The 16,663-nt window shown below is 35.4% G+C and overlaps 1 protein-coding gene across 1 annotated transcript in view; it reads right to left on the bottom strand.

Moving 5' to 3' along the window:
• GLRB (glycine receptor beta) overlaps positions 1 to 16,663 on the bottom strand; it is a 50,217-nt gene that overhangs the window by 20,876 nt on the left and 12,678 nt on the right. Inside the window, exons 3-6 of the mRNA XM_026088251.1 lie at positions 14,204 to 14,271; positions 6,616 to 6,845; positions 3,621 to 3,703; positions 222 to 362 (exon numbers count right to left, since the gene is read on the bottom strand). Of these exons, the coding sequence (XP_025944036.1) occupies positions 222 to 362; positions 3,621 to 3,703; positions 6,616 to 6,845; positions 14,204 to 14,271 (522 nt within the window). The remainder of the gene's footprint in view (positions 1 to 221; positions 363 to 3,620; positions 3,704 to 6,615; positions 6,846 to 14,203; positions 14,272 to 16,663) is intronic.

Raw genomic sequence — 16,663 nt, 5'->3', positions numbered from 1 at the left:
ATTCTAATCTTTAACCTAGATGTTTCCGTGTTTGAATTAGTTTGTGGTTATTAGATGTGATTGTTACTATGTTATTAGTGATATGAACTACTGGTTAGTTAAAAATAATTTATTTCCTCTCATGAAATATAAGCCATGAACTGGAGCATTAATCATTAACCATAAACCGTAATCGAAGGAAGCTTTAAGTTTTTAACAAAGACATTGCTCATATTACCTACCTGTGCCTTTATAATATTTGGTACAGTTACCATATTCAATATCCTCTTTTTTAATGTCAAACTGAGGCAGAGCAATTTTCTCTAACTGCACAGGATCTCCAGATTGCCAGATAAAGCGTAAGTCATCAGTTGTGTAACCAACTACAAGAAAAAGTAATATTAATCATTTAAAGAGACATCTTAATAAGAGTAAACTCAGCAAGAAAATCTAGCATATTTATATACTGAATTCCTTTCACTTTTTTCACTGTTCCCTGTTGAAAGAAATAAATACAAAAATGAAATAATTCACAAATTAATTTTTATGTAGGTCTAAAATTAGGACTTAATGGATCATTATATTATCAGCAACATTACAATGATGAAGAGGCATTTGTTTCAGTGCTCACTGTTTAAACAAAGAAAGCAAAAGCTCTACTGAATTTTCAATTTTATTGAAGTGTTATTTTGATCTCCTCTCCATACTGTCCTTTCAATTTCTCTTCATATCATACTGTAAAACCCCTTTCTTTCTTTTGTTATCTTGGCAAGACAAGTGCTTTGGGGGTTGTAGGCAAGTAAAACAAGAATTTTACTTTGCTAACTGAGTGTCAGTGTATCTAGATGTTATAGGAACATGGGAAATAAAGATTTTTTTCATACTAGAAGAAAGTAGGAAAAGGAAGTGAAGCTTTGGAGTTAGTGGCCATAATGTTGCCACAGAACGGCTACAGAGTAGATATAACTTTCATCTTAAACAGCTGCTAACCAGTAATGCGAAGAATAAAGAGCTTGGTAAGTGAAGGCTTCTAGTGCCTTTGAACATTGTGAAATGATAAAACCATACCATGATTAATAGACTGGCAAAGAGGTATGTTCTGACTTCAAAGGGCAGTTATTTCTTTAATGTTACTGTTTATTATTGATATGTTTAAGTGCCCTCTGCTCATCTTTGTTCTATCTGATTCTTCAGGTATCAGCCAGAAAGAAAGTCATAACAAATGTAAATTGCTAAAAAAGAAACAACCAAATATCTTGATCCTGCAAAATCCAGAGTGCCCAAAACTTCCACTCAATTCATTACAGGATATTAAGGCATTTCTGATACTTCAAATTACATAGGAACCATCTGACTCTGAAATGAGAGAAAGAATTTGCAAAATTCTTCCAAAGAACTGGAGGAATGGAGCTTCACTCTATCCTTCCACATTGTACCCTTCTTTTTCCTCTCTACATTTGTAAAAAGGAGGTTTACCTGTTGGTTTTATACCAGATGGGAGCTCTTCCCATTTTGTTGGAAATGCTGGAATCCTGTAAGTAATCATTATTATTAAAACATTACTTGTCTTGATTTCTATGATGAAAAGTAAAGCCAAAAAAGTTTGACAAAAAGTTTGGAATGTAATACACATAAGATGACATCCATTCAGCCTTTGAAGATATCAAGGATCTTCTGCTCATCTTTACTGTAATCCTTCTCCATTTACTAGGAATTCCCCTTTTGCTCCAAAGATAAAGTAGGTATTTGTTGAAGCAAAGACTTTTGGTGGGATTCCTGTTTTATGGATGGCATGCATTGAATTAATGTACTGCTGTTAGTTATCTACGTCATATTGGCATCTCTAAGTACAGTTTTGGAAGGCATGTATAGTTGTTCTTGTGCACACAATAACTTAGCATGACAGTATAACTGAGCAGAACTATTTATTACGTCAACAAAATTCTTTTCAGTACTTTGTGATATGTGTGTAAGTGTATGAAATTAAAATAATACTGTAAATACACAATTTGGAAAATGTACTCAGAAACTTCCTGTCAAAGATATAAGAATATGTGTACTACTTAATTAAAGAAAATAAGCACATTAACTTAATCCATTAATACAGTTCTTCAGTAACTGTAGTACAGCTAGTGGCCTTTATTGTTTTGGAAATCTAACAACCAGAAAGAAAAAAAATTGATGTTAAAAAAATTCAGTAGAATAAAACTGCTAATGGCTAAGAGGGAAAGCAAGCCAAATGCTCAAACGACAGGGGCAGACTGGAGTCATGGAGGCCATGAGTACAATTCTTTCTTTTGATAGTTGAATAAAAAGATACAAGGAAGTTTAATGCACACTATCATTCCAAAGGGGCAGATAATCTATTTCTGCTTCTGAATTTGAATATATCACACTTAGCATGGAGAACAAATAAAAGCTTGTTTAAATAAAGTACTGAGAATTTTTTCATGAACAGTTCTTCCTTGAAAAAATATACCTCGTCATGTTTGTAAAGCAACCCATACTGAGAAAGCTCTAACAAACTTCCGTTAATATCACTATCAGATTCCAGTTTATCCACAAATTGATTTGAGTTTACCATAAGAGTTTACTTCAGCTGATGTAAATACATATTAGTGATGGGCAAAACACCGATACTATGGATGTATTACCATTCCAAAGGTAAATGCTACTAATCAAAAACTAAATTGTAAAGCTCTGGTATCATTATTACCCTTGTCCCCACTGGGATGCCCTGCTCAGCTTTGATTAGCCTTGTTGTTCCTTTGCTTTTGTCTTCCCTTCCCCAGTTTCATACTCTTCACCAGATCTGATGTGGTAACAACAGAACAAAGGCTTTGTATTCATAGCAAGAACAGGTTGGAGGCAAGCTAACTTCCTTCTTTCTGCTCTACTCAGCGAAACAGAATTGTCATCAGTGTGGGATCAACAGGAATCTGAGCATTGGGGAAAGAGTGTACTGGAGCAGGGACTCTTGTACTTCAGCACAGGGGAAGAAGATGGGTTTCACAAACATTTCAGCTGCAAGTTCCAGCACGGCATGAAGTCCTTCAGCAATGAGATCTGGCCACCCCTTCATAAGATCAAATCACTTAGAGACCAAGGATTAGTAAGGGAGAGATGCCTGCCTACATTCACAATACATCTTGAAACCACTTTCAGAAGGTTTCATGGTGCATTCACTCCATGTATCGGTGTCAGATACCTTTCCTTTGGTATACTATCACAAGAGATTCAAATAATGCTGTCCATCATCAATGCAATGGGATAAATTGGACCACAATGATCATGTTCCGAAGAAGCATAGATTATGGAGGTTAAAACTACCATTGGTTCCTTTTTTTCCAAAAAGAATCTTCCTATTATAACGTGTCGTCATTATACTAAGTTTATCATAGATACTTTTATAAATACTAACCAGTTGCCATTGTGTTTGATAGCAAAAGCTAAAAATAGAGTGCATGGTTCCATAACTGTAAGAAACATTTTTGATAGAGAAATGTATATTTGTGGGAATCAGTGAATGTTAATTTCAAGATTCGTTACAAAAATGTTGACACAAACAATACAGAATTGATCATTTTGGTTTGATTCTCAGGCATGTTTAGAAGGCAATATGCACAGACTGATTTACATACAGCTTTCCAATTGCATCTTGCAGCGCTGTGTATCCATAGGAAACAAGGTCAAGTCCAAAGGGCATGACAGAGTAATAGATAATCTGAAAATACAAAAATGGCATTTAGAAACAATGTGAACTGCCTTGTAAGCAATAGAGTGCAATAAGAGAAAAATCACAGGTATTTGATTTTCAGCTTCTAAAATAGCAGAAAAATATAACAAAAATGCAGTAAGTAGCAGTACGAAATTTAGGTATCTCTAATAATCTATTATAAAATTTTAAGTATAGTTGTAAACATATAGTATTTCATAAATTAGAGAACTACTAATAGATGACAAAATGCACATAAGTCATAAGAATAACCAAACCAAAGCCCCATACCGAACAGGAATCCTGTCAGCAGTGGGAGCCAAAGGCAGAATGTAAGACTAGAGCAATCAGGAAATGATATTTCACCAGATATCCTACACGCTCCTAGAAGCGGCACCTGAAGGACTTTTTAAGTCAGAAGTGATGTTTTAGTATCTAATAGATCTGAAGAGATTTTTTTCCTCCGAGAATTGTCCAATTGCTTTCTGAAATCCGCGTAAACTTTTAGCATACACAATGTCCTGCAGCAAGAAAAGCCATAGCTAAACTACACACGTTCTAACTGTCTCCTTTTATTTGTCCTGACCCTGTCCCATAGTTCTTATATTGGAAAAGAAAGTGAATAATCAATGTCCATCCATTCTCTCTGTGCCATTCATGATTAAGAGACCTCTATGCCACCACCTCAGATCTTTTTTTTTTTTACAGCGTGAAAAGTCCTACTTTACTTAGTTTTTTTTTTTTTTTAAAGGATGCTGTTTCATACCTTTCATCCTTGTCTCCCTTCTTGCAGTGAGAAGACCAGAACTGCATCTAGTATTCAAGATGTGAGGATACCATGAATTTACAAGGTGGCTTGACATTCTTTTTTATTCCCTAATGCTTCCTAACATTCAATTCACTTTCTCAGCTACTACTGAGCAGTTAGCTGACATTTTCAGAGAACTAGCCACTATTACCCAAAGGTAATGGGTGGTAATAATCTCCTCAGAACTCATCAGTTTACATGTGAAGTTAGAATAATTTTTCCTACATGCATCATTTTACAGTTATTAACATTGAACTTCCTCTCTCACTTTATTGCCTAGTTGTTAGATTTTTTTATAATTCTCACTGTTATCCCTCATCTTTACTAACTTGAATATCTACGTATCATCAAAAACCCTGCCAAATCACAATTCACCCCCTTTTCCAGATGATTCATGTTGAACAGCATAGGCCACAGGGCAGATTTCTGTGGGACTCTGCTGCTCACTTCCTCCACGTGAGCATTGACTGTTTATTCCTACATTCAGTTTCCTGTTTCTTAACTAACCATTTATCCAGGCAAGAACTTACTCTCACATGAGTTTTGTCATTCATATATTTTGATTACTGGAGATTAATTCCTTTATACGTGATATTTCATTGTAAATTAAAAATACAAGGCACAGCAATATATATTTTAAATAACAAAATCTTACTAACATGTCTCCAAACTACAGTACCTCAAAAAATTAATCTTAACTTCATACATATCATTTATGAACATACTGTATTACTAATATGAACAGAATATTTATAGAAGACGACTTTAATTTCAGACTATACTGAGTTTGATTTTGTTACATGGAAGTTTTTAGAAGAATATTTTTCCACCAGAAAAGTTTCTATAAACTGAATAGTCACTATTCACTGACCTAAACTATTCACTGATATAAGCTGATTTATAAATAGCTCCAACCTGGAAAAATATCTGAAAAAAGTTTCAATGTTTCCTTTAACATTTTATATTTTAAAAGAGAAGTTCCTTTTATAGATGGAAGTATTTTTCCATTTTGAAATAATTCCTACAGACTTCAAAAACTGCTACCAAAACATTTGAAATCAAAACCAGGACCTTCATAGTGAGCCAAATGAAATGTTTTGATTGTCCAATTCATTTTTTTCTGATTGCTAGTTTGCAAAAGTCTTGAGATTGAGATTTCTCATCCTGATTTGGAACGTGAAAAAAAATCTCCCATCTTTCTCTTTTCTAGCTACTTCTACTCCAGGAATAAAAAGCTCATACTACTGTAATTTCAGAAGTGAATCCCTCTTAATAGCAAGAAAGTTGCAGTATATTTAGGTAACTATTTTTCCTATATCAGAGCATTATGATTCAATTCACTCTGGAAAAAAATTCACTCACTGTTAGGAAATTGAACCCAATCTCTACAGATCATTGAGTCTACAAATACTCCAAAGCTTTAATTCATCATGACATTCTTTTCAACCAATGCGCTGCTTTCGGTGAATGATTGTTTTTATGGCATACTGTATACCTTTGATAAACCAAGCCAAGCCACAAAATAGAATGCATTAATTGCAACAAAATTAGACAATGTTTTGGGGTCCTCTGAAAAATCTCTATCCGGTAAGGCATGGATCCTAATCAGGATTATGTCCTATTAGTTTTACAAAACAATTATATTCACCATTTTTATCATTTCAGCCTTCCGCTGTTTCATTAGTAACTAATCATCATTTTCTTTAACTTATGTAGAAATTCAAGTGGTGTGAAAATTATATTGCTCTGCTGAAGGCTTTTACTTCAGATATCTTATCCGTTTTATTATGCTTCCAAGAATCTAGACAATAATCAAAAGGATTTAAATGCTGTTTCCCATAATACTAGTTTACTTAATGTGATATCTTAATATGACATATGAATGTACACTTCAAACTTCTAGTATTTGCTGAGATATTAACTGATATGCTTTAAAACATTTTCTTCTGATTTATGTACATGCATATTATTTAGTGTAATATTGTTTATAAATTGTCATATAAATATAAATATTAGTCAAAAACCCTACTAAGTCTAACACAGCGCATACATTCTATCAATTCATTTACTGACTTTAAAATAAAATAAGGGTAGAAATACAACAATAAAATACCTCATGCTGACTAGAACATCTCCATCCCGAAATATAAAAAGAAGGATATTTTCTTGAGTAACATCATGGAAATTAGCATTTTTTTCATTTGCAAAGAACAAGTCTGGTTTCCAAAGACATTTAAACATTGTTGGGTCCACTGTCAGTGTATCTGAACCCCTCCAATCATTGGGCAATTTGAGTCTGGGGTCATTCCACTTCTGTCTTAGAAAGATGTTGACTCGATAATCCTGATGGGAAGAATACATAAGCATTAGACTAGCCAAAAGTCTAGCCAAAGCACATGGAGGAAGAGAACAATTCTATGAGAATCTAAAGAAAAGACGTGATTTATGTTCTGATTTTCTATCACAAAGACAGAAATCACTCCTCAAATGACATCAATAAGTGTTGATTTTAATAGAATTTACTACACGTAGGTAGATTATGTCACACTTGTGTGTTGAATATGGTCAAATTAAAAAAAAAAGGACCAAATTCTACCCCCAGTATCATTTCTTTCATCCCCTCTGACAGTAGCCATGTTATATAGGTATAAAGAAAAGCATGCAGCAAGGCAGAGGGAGGCCACAGCTTAACAGTACTAATACACGACAGGCAGCAGGTAGGATATCACTTCCATCAGGACATCCTGTAAGTGTAAATGCCAGTTTACTCTCCGGTTGGTTAAGTGGCACACTGATAGCAAAATGTCACACTATAAAAGCAGAAAACAGCTCAGGTAGATAACAGATTTTAAACTACATGCCCAGAAAACAGCTTTGGGACACATAAGAGTGATTTGGGGACATTTTGATAGTTGAGGGTTACTGATGACAGCTTGCAACATAAGTAATGAAGTAGCATGTATGAAAGCAGAAACAGAATTGGTCTCAAAGAGACAAAATCAAGACTTTACACAGAGGAAACCTTCCTCTGAATTTAGCTGGAGTTTTGCTCAAGCATGGACAGCGGAAGAACCATGCTCAATGAGAACCAAATTATGCCTTTGGGAAAACTGCTTTGAGCAGCAAGTGTCTCAGGGCAAAACAGTACCCACACGCATTCTGTCCTTAGTGAAAGCTGTGTGCATCCAAAGGAAAAATCCGACCCAGTATGTCAGTTACGATTTTTCAGTCTTATCTCTAAGTCTTTTTGCTTATTTCATTTACATTGAAGCCAATGCCTCTTGTTATATATATGTAAACGGGGCAGACCACATACAGAAAAATAATAAGGATACTGTTAAAATAAAACAAACTAAAAAAGAAAATTCTGTATTTAAGATAACTTCTATCTCTGGCCTTCCTAGTTGTCTTTTACAGTATATGTTGTGGGTTTTTTTTAAATTGTTTCTTAGGCACAAAGCATCCTGGGATACAGGCCATGTCTTTTATTGCACTGAAAAAAAGTGTTAGTACTTCGCAATAATAACAAAATACCAGGGATGAACTATCTGTGAGAGAAGGTTCTAGATATATTTTTGATTTGTGAATGTATTCAATATAACAATCCAGTTTTATAAAGGATGTGTATTGCACAAATTAATGTCATCTTGCTGCACATTTTTCTGCTGCAAACAGAACTTACACTGTAAGTACTCTTCTAATTGCTGTATTTACTACAACATATATTTCCAGTCCAAAGCAAGTGCCATGTTGGAGTTAGCATGAGTATCTCAACAGGAAGGAGTTCACTTGGTTAGGATCGCATGCAGATTCATTTACCCTATTGATTTACACTGTTAATTGGAACCCAGTGCCCACTTCCTCATGTCCAGTAAACCAGCCAGATCAGCACAGGTACTTCTGTACTACACTGCACTGTGTAATGTAGCCATTTTCCCCACTGCATTGTAAAAAAACATCAAAATTATCCAGAAAGAACTGAAGCATTATTTATTAATATGTGTAGTTCTGAGGGAAGTGTGACTTTTTGACAGTCTGTTTTTGAAAAAATATATGGAGTCTGATTTTTACTTATATGAAGACCTAAACTATTCTGTCAGAGTAAAGAAGCAGTATAAAATAATAATTAATATAAAGTGACTTTATACTGGAAGGCTTTTATAAAGCTTCAGAATAGGGGGGAATTCAGGTCATTATCTCAGAATGGATCTTTTCAATTATATGTAAATAATTGAATATTTACTTTGTGTTGCTGAAATTCCCATTCCATATGGACTTGTCTCAGTGAAAACAATTATTTTAAACCATACGAGATAAATATTAATTGTATTTATATATTGTTCATGCTCACAAACGTTATACTGTTCATTACACTAAAATTAATCTCCCTATAAACAACTGCATTACTCTAATTTTAACAAAATAAAATGCCTTCTCAAAGCCACAGGCAAAAGATAAGCAGTATGCAACATTTGCCTTCAGCTTACCCATTCAGAAGGTGTTTAAACCACTGAAAAGCAGAATGCGCTGCCAAAATAAGAACTGGAAATCAGATCAGATGGGCACAACTTTATTTCCTTCCTTGCTTTATTAAAAAACTCAATTCTTAAATATACCAAACAATGGGATGCAGTGAGATTTTAAGAACTTGATCTGGCTCCCATTTAAGTAAATGGAAGAAAAATCCCGTTAACTTAAAATAGGTAGGTTCAGACCTACCTAAATGACTAGAAACTATTGACGTGGAGAGGGAGGCCATCACCATTTGAGGAAGTATAGAAAATGGCAAAGGAAACAAAGACGTCATGATACAAAACTTCGGCTAGCCTAAACAACGAAGTACAGAGGGGCTTCTTTTTATCAGTATAAAATATTGCAGCATCTGGCAATAGATCTGGGCATGATCTGCCAGCATTTCTCACATAAATCTATTTTGAGAGAAGTTTGCAACCAGTTATTTCAAATTTGGGCAATGAAGTTTAAGATTCAGTATATGCACTGTAATTAGGCTCAATGTGGCCTGAAGAAGTGGTCTGCATGAGGCACATTGTCTTCCTCCTACACATTTTATAAACATTCTTTGAATGAGCAGCATTTTCTAATAAAAAGAAAGTCAAACAATTATTAAAAAGCCTAAAACTAGGGGGGAAAAGTGTTGTTCATCAGCATTGGAGCCAGGAAGAACTAGTAGGTAAAAAGAATCACAGAAGCATTCATTCCATAGGGTTTTGTTTTTCCATGAAACTCCAACAGAATGTAAGTGTTTTTCAGGCAAGTTGAAGGGGGAGGCATTCTAGGAAACATCCGAAATGTAACCTGCTAAACAGCGGGCATGTGGCCAGAAAAATTCCTCAGGCCAGAAATGGGTATGGTCAATACTTCTCTCCCTGCAAACTGGAGCACACTGTATATCATGAAAGGCTGCTTCTACATGAACTATGATGATACAAAAAAAAGGAAAGGTATTAGCACTGTCTTTTAATCAATTAGGAAAGGACATTTTTAAGATTAAAAGAAGAAAATTGAATTTTATTTTAAACACATGAATATTAAAAAGACTTTTTGTGCAAAGCTTTAAAGCAAAGGTAAATGAGGAAGTGGTGTTTTGCCATTTGAATCAGGAGGATTGCACTGTGACTACAAACCTTGAATATAGTCTCTGCGGACACAGGGTCAGATCATTATCCTAAGCAAGTGGGCTAATGAGCTAGAAGGAAACAAGTTACATGAGTTCAGAGAAAGGGACCTTACTGGAAGGTAGCATCTGTGGTATAAGCTTTCCTCTGTTTTATCTGTACAAATTTTTATTTACTCCGTAGTTAACTGATTTTTTTTGTTTAGCTTTTCCAGGTAACTTGTCCAGTATATGTGTGAAAATGTGGCAATTCTCCCAAGCACTCAAGAACATACCATGAACTCCACATTTTCCATACACATAGCAAACATGTTTGCCCTTCAGTTTCTTCAGAAGGGTTTGATTAAAGCAATCTAGGCTTCCGGGCACAGGAACTATGCCATGCCTCCACCAGTCTTGCTTCAAACCTGTCTGTGCTATTCTATAATGAAATCCCCTTTCCTCTTACAACTAAGTAGACTCTCCCTCAGTGGGAGGCAATCTCCACTCTTTTTTTGTGGATGATGAGCCAGCCGCATAGCTATGAACACAACCGTCATGGGACCAGAAGGACAGCAAGCAAAAGACTATTTGATCCTCACCGGAGAAGGAGCAGAACAGGGAATTGGACATCAAGTCATAATAGCATTTCCTCTGTCCTTGGCCAGGCAGGGTCAGCAGCAGAGATCAGATCCCCCTCAATAGGGTATATTTGTCTGAATAGACAGACCCTGTGCCTCTCTGAAAATCAATCAATCTTACCTGCAGCCAAACACCAACTCCTCGTGACCAGTGGGGACAGGCTTCCAAAGTCCTGATCTCAGCAAAACATTCGCCTGCCTTCCTTGTTTTCAGTCTAGCAACACTTTTCTTCTTTATTCTAACCCTGAATGAGCAGTGTGCCTTCCTCAACACCCACCTCAGCCTGCCGCTCCACCTCTGGTTTGACATTTTGGTTCCCTGCTTTAATCCCACGATGTTTTGAACTGAAGCAGACTGTGCAACCTGTCTAAACACAGAGTCTTTAGTAGTATGAGCCCTTCTGGACACTTCTGAGAATTCCTATACTCATCAAACCCAGATGATGGAGATACATTATTATTACATGAGGTAAAGCAGGGAAATATAAAGTCCAGGAAACACACCAGTGCTTTTGCCAAAGACCAGTTGCCTCAAACTGTTCTTCAACAGATTTTCTCCCAAGAGCTCCAAAGAGCTCCAATCTGGAACTATTACATAAGTTTAAGGATGCTTTTGAGATTTTATAATACATGCTATCTATGAATCAATGTTTTTGGAGATTTTTGGCCTGGCTAAAGTTGGTACAAAGATGGTATAAATGGTTAGCCTCCTTTGCAGGTTCAGCCCTGCCTGCTAAATTCTGTAGGATTCCTAAAATATGTGAGGAATGATCAGAACCAGCCACCATGATGCTGAACCAGGTGCACTGTGAGATTCTGTTGATTAGTTAGAAATACCAGACATTAATCCCCTGCCCAGAGTTGGCTATTTCAGAGAGGGGTCTTAGAAGGTGGGGTCCAGGACATCTTAGATCTTGATGAAGACATTTCCTTTTGCACCTCTCCTAATATTCTTCTGAACAAAAAAAGGAAATCTGTGTGCCTAATGTTTTTTTTTATTGGCACTCCACCCATTAGTTTGCTGGGCCTTCCATCACCTGACTTTCAATCACCTGGCACCCATGGAAAAAATATAGTATCTGTTATTTTTTCCCATCCTTCTATCACCCAAAAGAAGAATCTTGACATGGAACAGGGCATGGTTTTAGCATGGCCAAACAGGATGCTTTACCTCCACATGTCTACCTAAATGCTAGATTTTGCAAAAACCTACAAATTTAGCTATTTCAGTCAGCCTACAGAGGTTACAACAGAGCCAAGAATCAACAGGATACATCATCCACTGAATACCTAGAAATGTATTATTTAATACCTTTTGGTATCAGTAATCATATCACTCCAACCAGTTTAGTAGCTTCTGATAATTTTAGAGATACAGTCAAGAAATCAATATTCCTCACAAATCAAAACCAACACCTGACACAGTAGAGATAGAGACAGTTACTCTCTTCTCCAACTCTGAGAAACCTTCAGCAAGTTTGTTATTATGTGCAAATGTCACTCCTTTCTGAACCCAGGAGGTAAGCCAACTTTCTTGATCTTATGTGATTCCATTAGTCCTCCTATAACCCTGTAATAAATTCCCACCCAGAGCTGATGCCTCAGAGATGCAGCAAACAATTTTCCTGTGACACTGGAGAAACAAGGTGTTTCCTAGACTAAGAGACTTGCTTCTACTGTTCAGCACATTATCTTGATCATCCCAAGAAAAGCACCAGACTATCCCCTAGAGAGCAGCAATTCTTGTATGTCCACGGGACCCTGTGCCCACTGGAGCAGGAAGGGTTTCCCAAGTGATATAGGTAAGATAAAACACGACATTCTTTTCTCAATGCTTCATGTGATACCTGAAGGGAACCAAGGAGTAATCCAAACTTCACATAAATATGCTTATATATCATGGTGATGGGCTGGACATAGAAATCTAAAAAAAGGATAAATTAAAGTGAGGAAGGTGCCCAAGTTTCTGAAATATGAAAGAGATTATGACTTATTTTACAGAATATCTCAGTAAATTTGTAGGTGACTGGATCAGGAATTCACAGGCAGGCTTACAGGCACTGCTGCGGAGAGCATACTTAATTTTTTTTTTTTTTGGAGGCACACCCACTACATTCATGTTTTGTTACTTTTGGATTTGGGTGAATTGTAAAAAAGCCTCTGTAATAGTCACTTTTTAAAGTATACAATAAATTTCAGAAACTTGAAAGGGCCATCTGGCCTAATATACGTGCCATCTTAGACACTTATCTCACTCCTACTTTCCTGCTCTTCCTCCCTGCCCCGTTTTAAACTTCAGTTCCTTTTTTGTTTTCAGGAAATAAATCTTGGGATATCTTCAGCATACTTATATTCTTTGTTTTAATGTCACTTCCCTCTAAGGACATTAGTTGACTTATCATTTGCAATCAAATCTAAATCCTTTATTCACTCCTAGTTAAACAAACAGAAATTTCTAGCCAACCTGCTCAAAAGCTGTTATAGCCAATGCTATAGCCATAGCTAAAGCTATTTCTAAACTCTATGATCAGGGAGTACCTCAGAACTTCCAAGTTCAAGTGCATGCTGTGGCTTTGGCTTTCTACATGCTGGCAAGACATGGTGCACTCTCCTCTCTTTTACACAAAAGAAAAACCCAAGTCAGGACACCTTCAGCAATATAATTTTTTGCAATATTTTTGACAATATTTATTGGAAAGAAAACTGCAAAAAAAATCTTTAAGTCCCAAAATATTGGAAATAGCTTTGCTGAAATGACTATTTTTAAATTAATTGTACTTCATGTAGAAACAAAAAAGTCAAAATTGTAATGACGATTATTTGGTGTTATTAACATTTTGAAATATTTTGACTGAGCTGGAAAAACGTTTTTTAGAGACTTTAGTCCTTGGTTCATCTTCTCTCACATTGGTAAATAAACAGGAGTAAGGGTACACACTGATACTCTAGCCCTTTACTCCTTTTCCTTCTATTCCATGATCTACTCCTATCCTCGGATCTGTATAAAACATAGAACTTTTATGCTTCAGCCTTCTTTATGTATGTCCTTTTCTGTCTCATCTACAAACCAAGTATTTTCTGTAATAATATACCAAGCAACMTACATACTAACTCTCATGAAGATCAGTTAATTCATACGACCAAATGTGATTTTCCCCTGAACTAAATATCTTATGCAAAGAACTGTATTTCATGCTTAGAAACCACAGATTTCCCTTCATGTACATCAGATTCTAAATGCTATAACAATCTGTGGACAAAAAGATAGTAAAGCAGATTAACAACAGGCTTATGGCAGAAAGTCTATCAGTAAGCCCATTAACTCAWTTCTCAATCTGTACAATCAAAACAATCATCTATATTTTATAGTTCATAATACTCAGCCTGAATTTTGACTTAATAAGAAAATCTGCAAGTGTACTAAATTCTTTTAATTTTAGTCTTACCATAGTTGTCTCTTGAATTGACCCAAAGCTGTTAATGAAGATGTTGACTGTAACATCAACAGGAATTCCTTTCAAAAAAAAAAAAAAAAAAGATTTCTTGTAAACTGCACAATCCAATAAAGATAAGTTATCCTTCATTTGAGGCTCCTTTACACTAGTGTCACAATGTGAAATGTTTTCTATGTAATTGAGACTCAAACAACTTTATCTTCTCACATCAATATAGACATGCTGTTCTCGAAAGGTGAGGTTTAATCTGTTCACATTGAAAGTCCAAGGAAATTATGAAAACTCTTTTCATCCTAGTGATAACAGAAAAATTCCTCGGTCCAGAGCACTAAGCTTAAAGCATGTCCCAGATCATAAATTTGAATCATTTGCAAATTCCATGATTTTCTGTTCTCACAGGATTCACAATCTAGTATTAGTTTTGCATACAGTACAATGTATAGAAGCAATTTGCTTTCCTAGTGGCAGACACTTTTTACTCTTGAAGTCATGATGATGACCTACCATTCTAAATTACCTATTTATGAGTTATGATGATATATTTACTTATAAGAGGACACTTCTTTGTGCAAGGCAGGCAGATAAAAATTGTTTCATGCATCTTTCACAGTTACCTAGCCCTTGATGCAAGACAAGAGAGTTGCAAAGCTGCTCCATTTTACAATGATTAACAACTGGCCAAGAAAAATTCTTGAAGCCAGCAACTGTGAAGATGGATTGGATTTTTTCCTCTTTTCCACAGCCAGGATTCCTGCAGTTGAAAAGGGATGGTGTGACAGCTGCTACATTTGCCCTCTGTCACCCTGTGCGAACTGATTGACAGTCATTTAATCTGGTGTTAACAGAGAGTTACCATGAAGGGGGAAGTGGCCTGATGGTTGTGAGAACTAATTTATTTAGCATCTATATGTTGACAGTGTCAGTGTGCACACTATATGCATGTATCTGATCTCACACCTCTGCAAGTACTTAATTCAGTGGAATGCTTCCTATTTTTAGCAATAAAAGAGATACAAGAATATAACAAGAATACGTTGACTCAGTAAATACATTACAAAGTGATATATGCCTAATCTAATAGTTTGCTTGTCTACATACAATATTTCAGTATACATTTAATGCATAAATTCAAACTCAGGTAAGTTTTCTTGGTTCACCAAAAAATCACTAAGATGAAATTTCACTTTATTCAGTTAAACTAATTTGCATTTTTAAATCAGATCAGTTAAAAATGTGGCTTTTGGTTATGTAATAAGCATAATACTTTGTTTAGTGCCTGACACATGTGACAGAGCACCCTCCACAGCAATACTAGACAAGGGTGCTCTATCCCTACCAGATTTAAATAGAAGCATAGTCCAAGAAAATTAGTCATGCGTGAGGAACGTTTTAACATGGGTAAACCACTTGTCAGAAAATGTTCTTTTCCTTCCACCTTCCTGCGAGTTCAGATTACATGTTCTTCCTCCCTTTTCCTTCCCTCTTGATTTTTACCAGACTGCCAGCGGGGATATCAAAAATATAAAAATATCTGCAGTATGCTTTCTGATTACATGCTTATCTTTTGCTGAAGAACAGGTAGAATGGAGGTTGGACACGTATCCTTTGTGACAATGCCTGGTGCTGTAAACATACAAATAATCTTCTACAGAGAATGAGAAAATAGTAGGAATCTTCCGGAGAACTGACTTTAATACATTTATAAAAGTTGGTTAAACAGAACATCTGAAAATGGTCTCTTCAAAAGCACAATAAAGATTACAGGTTTCCAAATTTCTCATGCTATTGATATGCATGTTATAATAATAGATCTCTTAATGTACATATAATTAAATGTAACTTTTAAAACAAAAGAAGTGACTTAGATAAACTGCAGTTTCTGTAAGGTAATAAAATTGTCTATGTCTTTCACCAGCAAGGAAATAATCTAATTGCGGGAAAGTATAACTTGCAGCTGTATGAGTTGTTAGAGGTTTTGCAGCGAATGTATATTCCAGTCTTTTCTGTATATGTAAATCAATCACATTTGCTTACATGTAAGATTCACTTGTTTTAAAAAACACAAAATGTACTTAAATTCATAACCTATTTTAAATCCCAAGATGTGTCTGCTGCATTAGCAACACATCTTTAAAGTAATTAATTTCTGTAGGATTTCAAAATAGTGATACTGCCGATCCCAAATTTTATAAAGTCATCTTAAACGATCTCTGCAGAGAAGTTTAGTGTTTTAAAATACTATAAAGCAAAGATAATACTAAAGCCTAACTTAAAAGTGTGTACTGAAAGATATTTTAAAAACTTATTCTATAAAATCTAATTCTATTTTTTAAATATATTTTTATAAAAATATAATAACAATAATAATGACAACAACCTTAAAGCATCAGGCACTATTATGATCACAAAATCCTAATATATTATCTTTCAGCTAAAAAGGGTAAACATCTC

The sequence above is a fragment of the Apteryx rowi genome, unplaced genomic scaffold (genome assembly GCF_003343035.1).
Source record: "Apteryx rowi isolate R43461 unplaced genomic scaffold, aptRow1 scaffold_76, whole genome shotgun sequence".
Taxonomy (NCBI): Eukaryota; Metazoa; Chordata; class Aves; order Apterygiformes; family Apterygidae; genus Apteryx; species Apteryx rowi.
This window is presented reverse-complemented; position numbering and strand designations above follow the sequence as displayed.